The sequence below is a fragment of the Balaenoptera ricei genome, chromosome 6 (genome assembly GCF_028023285.1).
Source record: "Balaenoptera ricei isolate mBalRic1 chromosome 6, mBalRic1.hap2, whole genome shotgun sequence".
NCBI lineage: Eukaryota > Metazoa > Chordata > Mammalia > Artiodactyla > Balaenopteridae > Balaenoptera > Balaenoptera ricei.
Window position 1 is genome coordinate 73,385,270 of NC_082644.1, and position 18,578 is coordinate 73,403,847.

The window sequence follows — 18,578 nt, forward strand, 5'->3', positions numbered from 1 at the left end:
CCTCTTCTGTTGAATCAGTGAATTGAACTTTATTTCATTAATGACATCTTTTTTGGAAGAGTGTGGTTCTAGGACCCTTAATTTCTGGGCTTGATTTCTTATTTTTCTTTACCTTGTTAGTTCCCCAGAGCAGTGCCTTCCCAAGACAGCTGTTATGGTCTTGCATACTTTCCAAGTCTTTTTCTTGGAAAGTCAATGTTCAAATCCTCTAGTCTCAGACTTGTTCTCAGTATTTTTCCATTAGGGAAGGATACCCTCTTTTTTTTTTTTTTTTTCCATTTTATTTAATTTATTTATTTATTTATTTGTTTTTTAACATCTTTATTGGAGTATAATTACTTTACAATGGTGTGTTAATTTCTGCTTTATAACAAAGTGAATCAGCTATACGTATACATATATCCCCATATATCCTCCCTCCTGTGTCTCCCACCCACCCTCCCTATCCCACCCCTCTAGGTGGTCACAAAGCACCGAGCTAATCTACCTATGCTATGCGGCTGCTTCCCACTAGCTATCTATTTTACATTTGGTAGTATATATAAGTCCATGCCACTCTCTCACTTCGTCCCAGCTTACCCATCCCCTTCCCTGTGTCCTCAAGTCCATTCTCAATGTCTGCGTCTTTTTATTTTTAAACTTTGGGTTTATTTATTTATTTATTTATTTATTTATTTATGGCTGTGTTGGGTCTTAGTTTCTGTGCGAGAGCTTTCTCTGGTTGCGGCAAGTGGGGGCCACTCTTCATCGCGGTGCGCGGGCCTCTCATTATCGCAGCCTCTCTTGTTGCAGAGCACAGGCTCAAGACGCGCAGGCTCAGTAATTGTGGCTCACAGGCCTAGTTGCTCCGCGGCATGTGGGATCCTCCCAGACCAGGGCTCGAACCCGTGTCCCCTGCATTGGCAGGCAGATTCTCAACCACTGCGCCACCAGGGAAGCCCCAACGTCTGCATCTTTATTCCTGTCCTGCCCCTAGGTTCTTCAGAACTATGTGTTTTGTGTTTTTTTTTTAGATTCCATATATATATGTTAGCATACGGTATTTGTTTTTCTCTTTCTGACTTACTTCACACTGTATGACAGGCTCTAGGTCCATCCACCTCACTACAAATAACTCAATTTCGTTTCTCTTTATAGCTGAGTAATATTCCATAGTATATATATGCCACATCTTCTTTATCCATTCATCTGTCGATGGACACTTAGGTTGCTTTCATGTCCTGGCTATTGTAAATAGAGCTGCAATGAACATTATGGTACATGACTCTTTCTTTTTGTTTGTTTGTTTTTGTTTTTTGTCTTTTATTCAAACAGAAAGTCACAAAAATTATAATCATACTCATCAGTTCACTCAGTCCCATGTAATTAATGTTTTATTCATCTTGATCTTTTGTTAGCACTTTTATGAATTTATCAGTTTTCCATTAGAGTTCTGAAAATGCTTATTCATTCAGTTCAGCAGTGTAGTCAGTTACCAGAAACGTGTGCTGGTCAGGGTCTTTTCCATGAATTCCTTGAAGATGAAACCCTTTTATAGGAACATTTTTGCCAAAGCATCAGAGTACACCCAGAACTGTCTATAAATGACAAAAGACTTAAAAATGACCACAGTTAAAGATTTGATGAAAGTTCATAATAATGCAATTGACAAGGAAATTTAGTTATTTCTGAGATATACATTTTAAAATAATAACTAGAATTATGACTTATAACATTATACCAGAACATATAAGATTTTTAGGAATTTCATGTAATGTCTGAAACATTTATATTAACATATTTCCATACAAATAACCCAAAGAAAGTTTAGTATTAGTTGTTTTTTTGTTTTTGTTTCAATTTTTTAATTTTTTAATTTAATTTTATTTATTCTTTTATACAGCAGGTTCTTATTAGTCATCAATTTTATACACATCAGTGTATACATGTCAATCCCAATCGCCTAATTCATCACACCATCATCCCCACCCCCCTGCAGCTTTCCCGCCTTGGTGTCCATACTTTTGTTCTCTACGTCTGTGTCTCAACTTCTGCCCTGCAAACTGGCTCATCTGTACCATTTTTCTAGGTTCCACATACATGCATTAATATACGATATTTGTTTTTCTCTTTCTGACTTACTTCACTCTGTATGACAGTCTCTAGATACATCCACGTCTCAACAAATTACCCAATTTCGTTCCTTTTAATGGCTGAGTAATATTCCATTGTATATATGTACCACTTCTTCTTTATCCATTCGTCAGTCGATGGGCATTTAGGTTGCTTCCATGACCTGGCTATTGTAAATAGTGCTGCAGTGAACATTGTGGTACATGTCTCTTTTTGAATTATGCTTTTCTCAGGGTCTATGCCCAGTAGTGGGATTGCTGGGTTGTATGGTAGTTCCATTTTTAGTTTTTAAGGAACCTCCATACTGTTCTCCATAGTGGCTGTATCAATTTACATCCCCACCAACAGTGCAAGAGGGTTCCCTTTTCTCCACACCCTCTCCAGCATTTATTGTTTGTAGATTTTTTGATGATGGCCATTCTGACTGGTGTGAGGTGATACCTCATTGTAGTTTTGATTTGCATTTCTCTAATGATTAGTGATGTTGAGCATTCCTTCATGTGTTTGTTGGCAATCTGTGTATCTTCTTTGGAGAAATGTCTATTTAGGTCTTCAGCCCATTATTGGATTAGGTTGTTTGTTTTTTTGATATTGAGCTGCATGAGCTGCTTGTAAATCTTGGAGATTAATCCTTTGTCAGTTGCTTCGTTTGCAAATATTTTCTCCCATTCTGATGGTTGTCTTTTTGACTTGTTTATGGTTTCCTTTGCTGTGCAAAAGCTTTTAAGTTTCATTAGGTCCCATTTGTTTATTTTTGTTTTTATTTCTATTTCTCTAGGAGGTGGGTCAAAAGGATCTTGCTGTGATTTATGTCATAGAGTGTTCTGCCTATGTTTTCCTCTAAGAGTTTTGTAGTGTCTGGCCTTACATTTAGGTCTTTAATCCATTTTGAGTTTATTTTTGTGTATGGTGTTAGGGAGTGTTCTAATTTCATTCTTTTATATGTGGCTGTCCAGTTTTCTCAGCACCACTTATTGAAGAGGCTGTCTTTTCTCCATTGTATATTCTTGCCTCCTTTATCAAAGATAAGGTGACCATATGTGCATGGGTTTATCTCTGGGCTTTCTATCCTGTTCCATTGGTCTATATTTCTGTTTTTGTGCCAGTACCATACTGTCTTGATTACTGTAGCTTTGTAGTATAGTCTGAAGTCCAGGAGACTGATTCCTCCAGCTCTGTTTTTCTTTCTCAAGATTGTTTTGGCTATTCAGGATCTTTTGTGTTTCCATACAAATTGAGAAATTTTTTGTTCTAGTTCTGTGAAAAATGCCAGTGGTAGTTTGATAGGGATTGCATGGAACCTGTAGATTGCTTTGGGTAGTATAGTCATTTTCACAGTGTTGATTCTTCCAGTCCAAGAACATGGTATATCTCTCCATATGTTTGTATTATCTTTAATTTCTTTCATCAGTGTCTTACAGTTTTCTGCATACAGGTCTTTTGTCTCCTTAGGTAGGTTTATTCCTAGGCATTTTATTCTTTTTGTTGCAATGGTAAATGAGAGTGTTTCCTTAATTTCTCTTTCACATGTTTCATCATTAGTGTATAGGAATGCAAGAGATTTCTGTGCATTAATTTTGTGTCCTGCTGCTTTACCAAATTCATTGATTAGCTCTAGTAGTTTTCTGATAGCATCTTTAGGATTCTCTATGTATAGTATCATGTCATCTGCAAACAGTGACAGCTTTAATTCTTCCGTTCCAATTTGGATTCCTTTTATTTCTTTTTCTTCTCTGATTGCTGCGGCTAAAACTTCCAAAACTATGTTGAATAATAGTGGTGAGAGTGGGCAACCTTGTCTTGTTCCTGATCTTAGTGGAAATGTTTTCAGTTTTTCACCATTGAGAACGATGTTGGCTGTGGGTTTGTCATATATGGCCTTTATTATGTTGAGGTAAGTTCCCTGTATGCCTACTTTCAGGAGAGTTTTTAACATAAATGGGTGTTGAATTTTGGCAAAAACTTTTGCTGCATCTATTGAGATGATCATATGGTTTTTCTCCTTCAATTTGTTAATATGGTGTATCACATTGATTGATTTGCATATATTGAAGAATCCTTGCATTCCTGGGATAAACCCCACTTGATCATGGTGTATGATCCTTTTAATGTGCTGTTGGATTCTGTTTGCTAGTATTTTGTTGAGGATTTTTGCATCTATGTTCATCAGTGATATTGGTCTGTAGTTTTCTTTTTTTGTGACATCTTTGTCTGGTTTTGGTATCAGGGAAATGGTGGCCTCGTAGAATGAGTTTGGGAGTGTTCCTCCCTCTGCTATATTTTGGAAGAGTTTGAGAAGGATAGGTGTTAGCTCTTCTCTAAATGTTTGATAGAATTCGCCAGTGAATCCATCTGGTCCTGGGCTTTTGTTTTCAATCACAGTTTCAATTTCAGTTCTTCTGATTGGTCTGTTTATATTTTCTATTTCTTCCTGGTTCAGTCTCTGGAGGTTGTGCTTTTCTAAGCATTTGTCCATTTTTCCAGGTTGTGCATTTTATTGGCATAGAGTTGCTTGTAGTAATCTCTCATGATCCTTTGTATTTCTGCACTGTCAGTTGTTACTTCTCCTTTTTCATTTCTAATTCTATTGATTTGAGTCTTCTCTCTTTTTTTCTTGATGAGTCTGACTAGTGGTTTATCAATTTTGTTTATCTTCTCAAAGTACTAGCTTTTAGTTTTATTGATCTTTGCTATTGTTTCCTTCATTTCTTTTTCATTTATTTCTGATCCGATCTTTATGATTTCTTTTCATCTGCTAACTTTGGGGGGCTTTTCTTCTTCTTTCTCTAATTGCTTTAGATGTAAGGTTAGGTTGTTTATTTGAGGTTTTTTTTGTTTCTTGAGATAGGATTGTATTGCTATAAACTTCCCTCTTAGAACTGCTTTTGCTGCATCCCGTAGGTTTTGGGCTGTTGTGTTTTCATTGTCGTATGTTTCTAGGTATTTTTTGATTTCCCCTTTGATTTCTTCAGTGATCTCTTGGTTATTTATTAGTGTATTGTTTAGCCTCCATGTGTTTGTATTTTTTACAGTATTTTTTTCCTGTAATTGATATCTAGTCTCATAGCGTTGTGGTTGGAAAAGACACTTGATACGATTTCAATTTTCTTAAATTTACCAAGGCTTGATTTGTGACCCAAGATATGATGTATCCTGGAGAATGTACCATGAGCACTTGAGAAGAAAGTGTATTCTGTTGTTTTTGGATGGAATGTCCTATAAATATCAATTAAGTCCATCTTGTTTAATATATCATTTAAAGCTTGTGTTTCCTTATATATTTTCATTTTGGATGATCTGTCCATTGGTGAAAGTGGGGTGTTAAAGTCCCCTACTATGATTGTGTTACTGTCGATTTCCCCTTTTATGGCTGTTAGCATTTGCCTTAAGTATTGAGGTGCTCCTATGTTGGGTACTTAAATATTTACAATTGTTATATCTTCTTCTTGGACTGACCCCTTGATCATTATGTAGTGTCCTTCTTTGTCTATTGTAATAGTCTTTATTTTAAAGTCTGTTTTGTCTCATATGAGAATTGCTACTCCACCTTTCTTTTGATTTCCATTTTCATGGAATATCTTTTTCCATCCCCTCACTTTCAGTCTGTATGTGTCCCTAGGTCTGAAGTAGGTCTTTTGTAGGCAACATATATACGGATCTTGTTTTTGTATCCATTAATCCAGTCTATGTCTTTTGATTGGAGCATTAAATCCATTTACATTTAAGGTAGTTATCGATATGTGTGTTCCTATTACCATTTTTTAAACTGTTTTGGGTTTGTTATTGTAGGTCTTTTCCTTCTCTTGTGTTTCCTGCCTAGACAAGTTCCTTTAGCATTTGTTGTAAAGCTGGTTTGGTGGTGCTGAATTCTCTTAGCTTTTGCTTGTCTCTAAAGGTTTTAATTTCTCCGTTGAATCTGAATGAGATCCTTGCTGGGTAGAGTGATCTTAGTTGTAGGTTTTTCTCTTTCATCACTTTAAATATGTCCTGCCACTGCCTTCTGGCTTGCAGAGTTTCTGCTGAATGATCAGCTGTTAACCTTCTGGGGATTCCATTGTATGTTATTTGTTGCTTTTCCCTTGCTGCTTTTAATATTTTTTGTTTGTATTTAATTTTTGATAGTTTGATTAATATGTGTCTTGGCATGTTTCTCCTTCAATTTATCCTGTATGGGACTCTCTGTGCTTCCTGGACTTGATTGACTATTTCCTGTCCCATATTAGGGAAGTTTTCAACTATATTCTCTTCAAATATTTTCTCAGACCCTTTCTTTTTCTCCTCTTCTTCTGGGACCCCTATAATTCGAATGTTGGTGTGTTTAATATTGTCCCAGAGGTCTCTGAGACTGTCCTCAATTCTTTTCATTCTTTTTTCTTTATTCTGCTCTGCAGTAGTTATTTCCACTATTTTATCTTCCAGGTCACTTACCCGTTCTTCTGCCTCAGTTATTCTGCTATTGATTCCTTCTAGAGAATTTTAAATTTCATTTATTGTGTTTTTCATCATTGTTTTTTTCCTCTTTAGTTCTTCTAGGTCGTTGTTAAACGTTTCTTGTATTTTCTCCATTCTATTTCCAAGATTTTGGATCATCTTTACTATCATTACTCTGAATTCTTTTTCAGGTGGACTGCCTATTTTCTCTTCAGTTGTTTGGTCTGGTGGGTTTTTACCTTGCTCCTTCATCTGCTGTATAGTTCTCTGTCTTCTCATTTTGCTTAACTTATTGTTTGGGGTCTCCTTTCTGCAGGCTGTAGGTTCATAGTTCCCATTGTTTTTGGTGTCTGCCCCCACTGGGTAAGGTTGCTTCAGTGGGTTTTGTAGGCTTCCTGGTGGAGGGGCCTGGTGCCTGTGTTCTGGTGGATGAGGCTGAATCTTGTCTTTCTGGTGGGCAGGACCACATCTGGTGGTGTGTTTTGGGGTGTGTGTGAACTTATGATTTTAGGCAGCTTCTCTGCTAATGGGTGGTGTTGTGTTCCTGTCTTGCTAGTTGTTTGTCATAGGGTGTCCAGCACTGTAGCTTGCTGGTCGTTGAGTGGAGCTGGGTCTCAGCATTGAGACAGAGATCTCTGAGAGAGCTTTCGCTGTTTGATATTATGTGGGGCCGGGAGGTCTCTGGTGTATCAATGTCCTGAACTCGGCTCTCCCACCTCAGAGGCTCAGGCCTGACACTCGGCTGGAGCACCAAGACTCCATCAGCCACATGGCTCAGAAGAAAAGGGAGGGAAAAAAAAGAAAAAAAGAAAGAAAAAATAAAATAAAATAAAGTTATTAAATTAAAAAATAGAAGAAATTATTAAAAATTTAAAAAAAGCAAGAAAGAGAGAGCAAACAAACCAAAAAACAGATCCACCAATGATAACAAGCGTTAAAACTATACTAAAAAACAAACAAACAAAAAAAAAACGGACAGACAGAACCCTAGGACAAATGGTAAAAACAAAGCTATACAGACAAAATCACACAAAGAAGCATATACATACACACTCACAAAAGGAGAAAAAGGAAAAATATATATGTATATAAAAAAAAAGGAAGAAAGCAACCAAATCAATAAACAAATCTACCAATGATAATAAGCTCTAAATACTAAACTAAGATAAACATAAAACCAGAAAAAAATTAGATGCAGAAAGCAAACCCCAAGTCTACAGTTGCTCCCAAAGTCCACCTCCTCAATTTGGGATGATTCGTTGTCTATTCAGGTATTCCACAGATGCAGGGTACATCAAGTTGATTGTGCAGATTTAATCCGCTGCTCCTGAGGCTGCTGGGAGAAATTTCCCTTTCTCTTCTTTGTTCGCAGAGCTCCCGGGGTTCAGCTTTGGATTTGGCCCAGCCTCTGCGTGTAGGTCGCCTGAGGGCGTCTGTTCCCCGCCCAGACAGGACGGAGTTAAAGGAGCAGCTGCTTCGGGGGCTCTGGCTCACTCAGGCCACGGGGAGGGAGGGGTACGGAATGTGGGGCGAGCCTGGGGCGAGCCTGCGGCGGCAGAGGCCAGCATGACATTGCAATAGCCTGAGGCATGCCGTGTGTTCTCCCAGGGTAGCTGTCTCTGGATCATGGGACACTGGCAGTGGTGGGCTGCGCAGGCTCCCAGGAGGGGAGGTGTGGATAGTGACCTGTGCTTGCGCACAGGCTTCTTGGTGGCGGCAGCAGCAGCCTTAGCGTCTCATGCCCATCTCTGGTGTCCGCGCTGATAGCTGCAGCTTGCGCTTGTCTCTGGAGCTCATTTAGGCAGTGCTCTGAATCCCCTCTCCTCGCGCACCCCAGAACAATGGTCTCTTGCCTCTTCGGCAGCTCCAGACTTTTTCCTGGACTCCCTCCCGGCTAGCTGTGGCGCACTAGCCCCCTTCAGGCTGTGTTCACGCAGCCAACCCCATTCCTCTCCCTGGGATCCGACCTCCGAGGCCCGAGCCTCGGCTCCCAGCCCCCACCCGCCCCGGTGGGTGAGCAGACAAGCCTCTCAGGCTGGTGAGTGCTAGTCAGCACCGATCCTCTGTGCGGGCATCTCTCCGCTTTGCCCTCTGCATCCCTATTGCTGCGCTCTCCTCCGTGGCTCTGCAGCTTCCCTCCCGCCACCCCCGTCTCTGCCAGTGAAGGGGCTTCCTAGTGTGTGGAAGCTTTTCCTCCTTCACAGCTCCCTCCCAGTGGTACAGGTCCCATCCCTATTCTTTTGTCTCTGTTTTTTCTTTTTTCTTTTGCCCTACCCAGGTACATGGCGAGTTTCTTGCCTTTTGGGAAGTCTGAGGTCTTCTGCCAGCATTCAGTAGGTGTTCTGTAGGAGCTGTTCCACATGTAGATGTATTTTTGATGTATTTGTGGGGAGAAAGGTGATCTCCGTGTTTTACTCCTCCACCATCTTGAAACTCTCCCCCTGTAATAACTGTTAATAAAGTATAATCTATAAAAATACTGAATCACTATGCTGTACCTGAAACTAATATATTATAAATCAACTATACTTGAAAAGCAAAAACCAAAAAAAAAAAACAAAACATAGAGTTGGGCTATATAATACAACTTGATGTTCAATTTAAGTTTGAGAAAATTCTTTCACTGATGGGTTTAGTCCCTTTACTTTCATTGTGATTGCCAAGATATTTAATTTTTTTATGATTTTAATTTGTTCTTCTGAGCAGAAAAGATTTTCCTCTTTTTTTCTCCTTTCCTGCTTTCTATTAGATTGTTTTTTAAAAATAATATCCTATTTGCTGGTTTGAAAGTTACGCTTCTAATTTTTGTTCTTTTAATTGCCAATACTCAGACTTTTAGAATCACCTAGAATGCTTGTTAAAACATTGATTGCTGGGCCCACCCCCAGAGTTTCTAATTCAGTAGATCTGGGGTAGCCTCCAAGTATTTGCGTTTCTTACAAGTCCCCAGATAATGCTAATGTTGCCCCTCTGGAAATCACACCTTGAAAGACCAGCAGCAATTGGTGGTTACCAGCAAGTAAATATTAGCACCTGTAGCCAGTAACCATTCCTAGTTGACTTCCTAATTATTTTTGAATTCTTTTACTTGTTGAATTCTCTGCTTTCCCACCAGGTCAGCCATGCGTTAAAATGTTTAAATTTCATTGTACCCTATATTTTTAGGAGTGCAATTCTCAGAGGAGTTTCTTTGACCATTTAATCCCATAATATTGCCAGGAACAGAAGCAGGACTGTAATTTCTCAAAGGAGAATAATTTTTTCCCCCATTCTGAATGCTGAACAGAGAGAAACTTTCTTGCAAGTTTCTGGTCTGATGGCTGGAGTTTCTTTGGTCTCTTTGATATGAGGTACAGCCTTTACAGACTCCTGGCTGTAAGTAGCAGTTTAGCTCTGTGCCTTCTGTGAACCCAAGGCCATGTCTCCTGACCTTGATAGGCAGTTCAAACTCCAGCTTTGAGTCTTGGGACATCAGCTTATGGCCTCCCATTCTAATGAATATCCTCTTCATTTCTAGCACTGCATGGTTTCCCTTGGCTTTGTTTGTAGACTTGGGGGAGGAGGATGTATTTCATTCACCCGTTCTGTGTGTTTCATGGGGTGGAGGTTGGGGAAGCTATGTAATCTCAGTCCACCTGGTTGTCTTCTATTATTTTTCAGTTGTCATCTAGCAGAGAACACGGGGCATAGGGTCAAAAAGGTTTGAGAAGCAGAAAGTGAGTGGAAAAGAGAACCCTTTGTCTGGAATGCACGTGAGCTTAGGGACTTGGAGTTGGTAGCGTATCATTAGTACTGAAGAATAGTAGGTGGTGCTGAATTGGAAGTAATTTAAGAAAGGCACCTTGCTGGTGTTAGTTAACACTATAAATGAGGCCTGGGAATTTTAAAATTTTTAAATTTTTACTAGGGCCAATCTTCCTTGAAATGTTTTTATTTCGTGTAAAACATATGTTACTAAAATTTTTAAATATTTTTCTTTTGGAGTCTTTCTTAAATATTGACTTACCCTTCTTAGGTGTGCATTGACAACATATGCTGAAGAATATGCTCCACCGTATGAATATCAGCCACTTGTGAGTATAAGAGGGCTGAAAAGCCATATTCTAAATATTTATGTACTTAATATGATTCTTTACATCTAGTGTAAATAGTCATGCTTGAGAAGAAAGGACAAATTGCTGAGATTTATGATGTTTTATATTTATTTAGAGATATTAGCTATTTGTGGGAGTTAATGGAATATTTTATGGTTATGATTTATTTTGGGAATAAGTTTATAGATTTCAGGGAGAAAATATTGCAGTGTCCAAAATATATTATTTACTTTCTTCCTCATCTTATTTTGTTGTCCCCCTCCCTAAATTCAATTTATCTGGAATAAGAACCTACCTTTCTATTAATTTGTATTGTATTAGCATATGAAAATAAGTGGTTTAATTTAGCTCCAGGAAATATGTATGTTGGAAAAATATGTCCAGCTTACAACTTCAATATACTTGTACTTAAAAATTATACAACAATTATACAAAAGCAAAACAAGGCTGCTTCCTATTAGTCTTTTTTAGGAAATCTTAACTGGTGCAATAGGTAAGAGACTTAACTATTGAAAAAGAGGAGAAAAACAATCTTTATTTTCAGATAGTATGATTATCTTCTCAGGAGAACCAAGATGTTAAAATAAGTAACTAGAATGAATAAGACCATTTAGTAAGGTGATTGAATACAAAATAAATGTATCAAAGACAATATCTTTCCTTCATATTAGCAATAACTGCTTAGTAGGCTATAAAAGAAAGAACATACAAATTACTATAACAACACAAATTTTAAATACTTTTATGAAGAAAATTCTAGGTCAAATAAAGATCAATAAAGAATATGTGGGGCTTCCCTGGTGGCGCAGTGGTTGAGAATCTGCCTGCCAATGCAGGGGACATGGGTTCGAGCCCTGGTCTGGGAAGATCCCACATGCCGCGGAGCAACTGGGCCCATGAGCCACAACTACTGAGCCTGAGCATCTGGAGCCTCTGCTCTGCAACAAGAGAGGCCGCGATAGTGAGAGGCCCGCGCACCGCGATGAAGAGTGGCCCCCACTCGCCGCAACTGGAGAAAGCCCTCGCACAGAAACGAAGACCCAACACAGCCAAAAATAAAAATAATAAATAAATAATAAATTAAAAAATTAAAAAAAAAAAAAAAAAGAATATGTGGTAGTTCGTCTCCAAAGATGGTGGACAGGCCACTTCCCCAGCAAGAGGTAAATGTTCCTCCACCTTTTGAATTTAGGCTGTCACGTGACAGATTTGATCAATAGAACGTGGCAAAAGTAATCCTATGCCAAATCTAGGCTATCTTTTAAATAAATTTATTTATTTATTTTTGGCTGTGCTGGGTCTTCGCCTCTGTGCGAGGGCTTTCTCCAGTTGCGGCAAGCGGGGGCCACTCTTCATCGCGGTGCGCGGGCCTCTCACTCTCGCGGCCTCTCTTGTTGCGGAGCACAGGCTCCAGACGCGCAGGCTCAGTAGTTGTGGCTCACGGGCCTAGTTGCTCCGCGGCATGTGGGATCCTCCCAGACCAGGGCTCGAACCCGTGTCCCCTGCATTGGCAGGCGGACTCTCAACCGCTGCGCCACCAGGGAAGCCCTAGGCTATCTTTAATAAGACTGCTTCCAACTCTTGGAGCCCTGAGCCACCATGTAAGAAATCTAGGCTACTCTGCTGGAGGGAGAGGCCATGAGAAGGAACACTGATGAGCTTGACTTATGAACGACAAAGCCATCTTGGACATCCACCCTAGTAAGCGTGGACTGCAGCTCCAGCTGCCATCTGACTGCAAACCATGAGGGATTCCAAGAAGATAATCATAAATTGTTATTTGAAGGCATTAAGGTTCTTTTTTTTTTTTTTTTTTAATAAATATACACCAAAGGTAACTGAGACAGAAATCTCAAATACAAGGGAATAACTACCATTTGAGGGGACTGGAAAACTAAATTATAAGTTAAATTTATAAATTTAATATAATTACATTAAAAATTCCAATGGATTTTGTTTTCTGTCGGAACTCTAAGATTCTGAAAATTATTTGAAAGTATAAACAGATGAGAATAATCAAAAGTTTTTTGAAACAGTGGCATAACCAATTTAGGGAAGTAAACTATTCATGATACTACTTTCGTTGTATTTAATCTTATTTATTTTTTCTCATTAAAAAATAGCATTCAAACCATAAGAAAAGCAAATATGATGGCTTATGGATTAATATGCTTAATACATAAAGAACTCAGACCTATTGGCAGGAAAAATGTTAAAACCCTAGGGAAATGAGCAAAGGTCATATAAAGACAATTCACAAAGTAGGAAATTATTATTATTAACTAGCTAATAAATACAGGGAAAATCCCAACCTACAAATAATAGAATATGTGAATTAAAGCAATAAACTTTTTTGCTAATAAAATTGGCAATATTTTTTAAAATAATAATAGTTGAGTAAAGGTGGAGTGAGATGGGTACTTTTTTCTATTGCCAGGAATATTGTAAATTATTTTAATCTTTTTGGCGATATGAATTGAGATACTATTTGATCTAATAATTCTCCTAAGGATTTCCCCAAAGAAAAATAATTCATACCAGGGATAAAATTTATATCCAAAGATACTCATCACTGAATTATTTATTACAGCAAAACTTGGAAATTACCTAATGTTTTAGTATTAGGTGTAGTGCTCTAGGGATTCAGAATGAGCCTCCCCAAAATTTGTCACTCCTGCATGAGGATTTTTTTTGAGTTAAAGACATTGAGACCCTGTGTGTTCAAGATAACCTACTGTTCCTCCCTTAACTACCTAGAAGAATTTAAACTGAGAATTTTTCCCAGAAAAAAAAAAAGTTATTACAGAGGTAAATTTTAGCTAAGTAACCCCATCCGTATGGTAGGGCAAATGTCTAATTGCCAAACATCTGCTTTTCTTATTGTCTTGTGAACCCTCCTTTTCTTGGAAGCTCCAGGCCCCTATCCCATTCCTTAGCTCAGGATGACATATATACCTTATTTTACCTTTCTGTCTTTGAACCTCTCATGTACATAGGGACTCTGACCTTCTCATGTATGTGGGCTTCCTGTATGTATGAAAATAAATTAGACTTTCTCCTGTTAATCTGTCTCATGTCAGTTTAATTCTTAGACCAGTCAGAAGAACCTAGAAGTGTAAAGGAAAGTTTTTTTCCTCTCTGACAGTACTAATTAAATAGGTTATAATCACATGCTGAGATATTTTATAGCCTTTAGAAAGTCCATGGATAGTTCTTACTGTCTTGATAAATCTTCTTATTTAAGGTCAAGAAAAACATTAAGATACAAAATTGTATGTGTATTTTATCCAAACTATGTAAAAGTATAGAGGAAAAAAGCCTGAAGAAACTGTCAAAATGCTAGTAAAGTTGACTAGTGAATGGTGAAATTCTAAGTGATTTTCTTCATCTTTATACTTTTCAGCATTTTCCAATGTAGTAAGCATGGTGGTTTATAATCAGAAAAACCACAAGGAAACAAATATATTATGTAAAAATGCAATTCAGGCTCATTTCCTTATATACATGGAATTTGGCTCCATCTCCAAACAAAGGGAAGTTGTAAGACATGTAATTAAAAACTCACAAAATTCAAAGGACTAGTTTCCCCAAGAGCATAAATATAAAGAATGTGCGATGTATTCCCAGGGTGCATGAATCTTTAGCTATTGTGTTATATATTCGTGCTTTTAATTTTTTCAGCATTATTTCTAGTATTTCTCATGTTGCTTGTTTCCACATTAACAGCACAGCATGCAGCATGCGCTGGCAGTTGTTTGGCTTTATTTAGAGTTTTGTTCATTCACTTCTAAGTTCTTTATCAAAGGAATTGATTTTGAGGCACTGTTTTTAGCACCCCATTTAATGAATGCTTGCATTATATTGTTATAGAATACAAAAAATCTTTTAAATTGTAATGACAATGAATGGTTAAGTAACAGCAGAATAGTGACTGAACTCTGACTTAGAAGTTACTGTGCACATAAACAAATGTATGATTCATAAAATACTGACAAAATAAGGAGAATATTTTTTACTTGCTAGAGACTTCACCATGTGGCCTTAGCATAAACACAGCTCACCATTCACTCAGGCTACCACCTTTGCAATTATGCAATTCCTGAAAAAATCTTAAAATATTTTGATTTGTATTATTTTAAATTTTGTGCATGAATTGAGACTTTATAAATTTTTATATTATGGTCTCTTACATTTGCTTAATTCATAATTGCATAAAGTGGGATAGCATCATAAGAAGTCTTAAGAGAATGCAAATTATCTCCCCACAGCTCTAGACATGAATGAATAAATACAGAATATTAGGAAGCTATGAAATCATTTCCAAGGAGAGAAATGAAAGAGAATTGCAAGCTACTTCTTCAGAACTTCACCTCTTAAAGCTGGGTACAGTAAGTCACCTACATACAAACAAGTTCTGTTCCAAGAGCATGTTCATAGTCCAATTTGTTAAGTCCAACAAAGTTAGCCTAGGTACCCAACTAACATAATTAGCTATATAGTACTGTACTGTAATAGGTTTATAATACTTTATAATACTTTTCACACAAATAATACATAAAAAACAAACAAATGCAAAAAATAAAGAAAACATTTAAAATCTTACAGTACAGTACCTTGAAAAGTACAGTAGTACAGTACAACAGCTGGCATACAGGGGCTGGTATCAAGTGAACAGGCAAGAAGAGTTACTGACTGGAGGAGGGAGAGGAGGTGGGAGATGGTAGAGCTGGAGGATAGTCAGCAATAGGTGACAGAAGGCAAGCTGCAGTTTCACTCATGCCTGACATTGAGGCACAGGTTCTGGTTCCTTGCTGGATTCAATTCTATCTACCCTCTTGAAAAAAACGATCCAGTGATGTCTGGGTAGTAGCTCTTTTTTTCTAATCATAGATGACACGGTAGCACTGGACTGCATTCTGAATGGCTGCTGCAACCTTCATGTACTGTTCTACGTTCAGGTCCTGTGCCTCAAAACCTAACAGTACCTCCTCAAATAAAGAAAATCCCCTTGCTACTTCCTGTGTCGTGAATCTCTTCAGTTCTTCAGTTACTTCTTCTTCCTCTTGTCTCTCTTTGTCCTTTCTCTGGGCCTCCAATTTCATCAGGTCTTCATTAGTAAGCTCCTCGTGTTGCACAGCAACAGTGCTGGACAGTAAAGCACACAAAGGCACAACCACTTGTAGAGGATGCACACACGTGACAATGTACACCAGGCACGTGAACTAATTTACATGAATGGACGTGCAAACACACATTCGTATCTTTGAAAGTTTGCAACTTGAAGGTTCGTATGTAGGGGACTCACTGTACTTACTATGACTCACCCAATTTCAATGAAAGATACCTTCTCTTAAAAGCTATCCTATCGTTCTCCCAAAGAACCAAAATAAACGAAAAGTTGCAGAGAAGTTACATCAGAAGATTGGTCTAAAGCTGGCTATTTGTAGGGTATGTGAGCCTTTGAGACAAAGGACAAGTGAGCTGAGGGTAATGGTGGAGAGTCAACTGAACACACTCAGGATTAGTAAGGAAAATAATTAGTTCAGGCACAGACTAGCAAACTCAGGAAGTTGAAGGGTCCAGGGAATTAAAAAAAGAACAAGCACGGCAGTAGTGAAGGAGTGAGAGAGCTAGAAGAATTAGAAGTAGTGAGCAAAGGGAATGTACGGGAATTTTTTGATACTTCAGATGTAGAACAATTCTGGGGAATGACAGATCCCAAGATGTGGTCATGGGAATGAGTTTCTATAATGGAATCCAAGCCATTGACTTGAGAAGGTGAAAAAATGGTAAGCCAGAGTGTCGGCTAGATTCTAAATATGGGTGTTGGAAGTCAACCTACAATATAGCAGGATAGAAAGGTAGGGCCAAAGATTGACTCAAGTGACCAGTCCCTCAGTGGGAGCACTTTGGAGGTACATGGCTCCTCCCAGCCCTGCAGCTGCCATTTGAGTACATCTGATTGATCATTTTGTGTGAAGTACCATTTTGTTTTCCTAAATATAGCTGCCTATTGAATTATCTTTCCAGGCGTATAAGTAGCTTTAAACCAAAAAGTGTTGCATATCCTAGTTGTTTCAGAGATAAAAAGCTGAGGAAGTTTTTAATAGAATTATGTTTTAAAGCTGGCATGCATTCCAAATTGATTACAAGGAATCCAAGCAGTGTTTCATAGTAGGTAAAAAAAAGAGGCTGTATCTGTTTAAAATATTACCAACAGTGGTTGGATTGGCCTATCCTATCACTGGGGTTCTATACCCTAGTACAGATATAGCATTGTTAAAATATTGATATTTCTGTGCTATTTGGAAATTTGCTGTGGCCTTGAGTTTCTTCCACTGGAAGAAAAAAAAATTAGTATATTTTACAACTGCATTGCTATAAAGACAAATATAATCCAGGTTCGATTATATTCATTTTTTTTGGATTTAGAGGCTTATTAAAGAGATATATTTCTTAGGCTGTATCTCTCATTGGCATTTTGTAAAGATTACCTATCCTTTTTCCTTTTATACTTTCATACTGTTTTGTCTTCTTGCCTATTTATGACTATTTGTGACTATATTATGGTATTTTATGGCCATGTTATGTGACCATGTTATTGTTAAGCCTCCTGAAATTATTACCAATATACTAATGAGTGTTATTACACAAAACTAAATCATACAATACTCATTTTTTTCTGAGAAGTACTTTTGGACTTTTGTTCCCTATTTTAAGCAAAATTTTCTGCTTAATAGCTGCCATAGTTTACTGCCCTAAGATGTTTATGGATATTAAATTACTGACATCATTTCCTAGCTTCAGTATGAGTTTCTATCACTTAATAGAGTTGGTTTTTCAAAATTGCATTTGCATTTTTTATTATGGTAAAATATACATAATATAAAATTTACCATTTTAACCCTTTTTTAGTGTACAATTTAGTGGCACCAAGTATATTCACATTATTGTTATATTCATTTGGAAAATTCTGATTTATAAAAAATGAAAACATTTTTGTGGGCCCTTTAAAATACTATGGGCCATAGACACTGGACTTTCTGTGCCTCATGGCTGAGTGGGCCCAGCCTGGACCTTATGGTAGTTTAACGCCTGCCTGACCAGGGGCATCTAGAACTTGCCTAATCTGACTGCCTGGTGTGTGCTAATTTATAAATACTTTTGAGTATCATCCCAGACCAAGTTACACCTTGGACAGGAGTCAGGTGAGCATCATCTAAAGCCTTTTATTGTTCTATTAGGCTCAGTCACATGAAAGAAACTCCCCAAAGGCTAGAATTGTCTTTAGTTTCCTGCTTCCTAGGAAGGGATGTCTAACAGTGGCTTTAAAAAGAAGATAAGGGAAAGAGTAACTTTCTGAAAACTACCAACAGCTGGGTCAGAAAGTGAATCTAGAACAGGTTGGTGGTTCTATAGGAAGTATCACCTGTCAACTAAATTAGCTTTCATTCCCACTTCTTTTTAAGGCCCTCTCTTTGTATCTTTGCTCCATTCTGTGTCCCCATGATCTTCCATAATTTCATTCCAGTATAGGCAGTCTTTTTCTTTTTTTCTTGTTCTTTTGTTGTTTTTGCTGTTCTGTTTTAAAAACATAATAGCACGAAAAGTTGTGCGATGTTATTCTGGCCACAGGGAATAATCATGTGTAAGCCTTGTAGTCTAGATTAAAGTGTGGTTTTGACAAACTTTTATTCAGAAAATTAAGGCTGAACTTTAATTAGGTAATGTTTCAGAGTTAATGATGTGTCTTCATGACTTTTATTTTAGTACTACTTTGCTTTGTACTGCATCTTAATATATCTACTATTTAATTTTGTCTTTTTTGTCCTGTTAAGGTTCTGAATCACTATCTATTAACAAAAGAATCATGGCCATTTGCTGATTATGCTTGTTTATCTTATTATGTGCTATTGACTGAGATGAAATTAGAGTTTTAGA

General features: G+C 37.7%; 1 protein-coding gene across 1 annotated transcript in view; it reads left to right on the forward strand.

The window, feature by feature from the left end:
* The window catches only part of CFAP95 (cilia and flagella associated protein 95), an 86,404-nt gene that overhangs the window by 57,256 nt on the left and 10,570 nt on the right, over positions 1-18,578 (forward strand). The window contains exon 5 of the mRNA XM_059924878.1: positions 10,559-10,616. Coding sequence (XP_059780861.1) covers positions 10,559-10,616 — 58 coding nt within the window. The remainder of the gene's footprint in view (positions 1-10,558; positions 10,617-18,578) is intronic.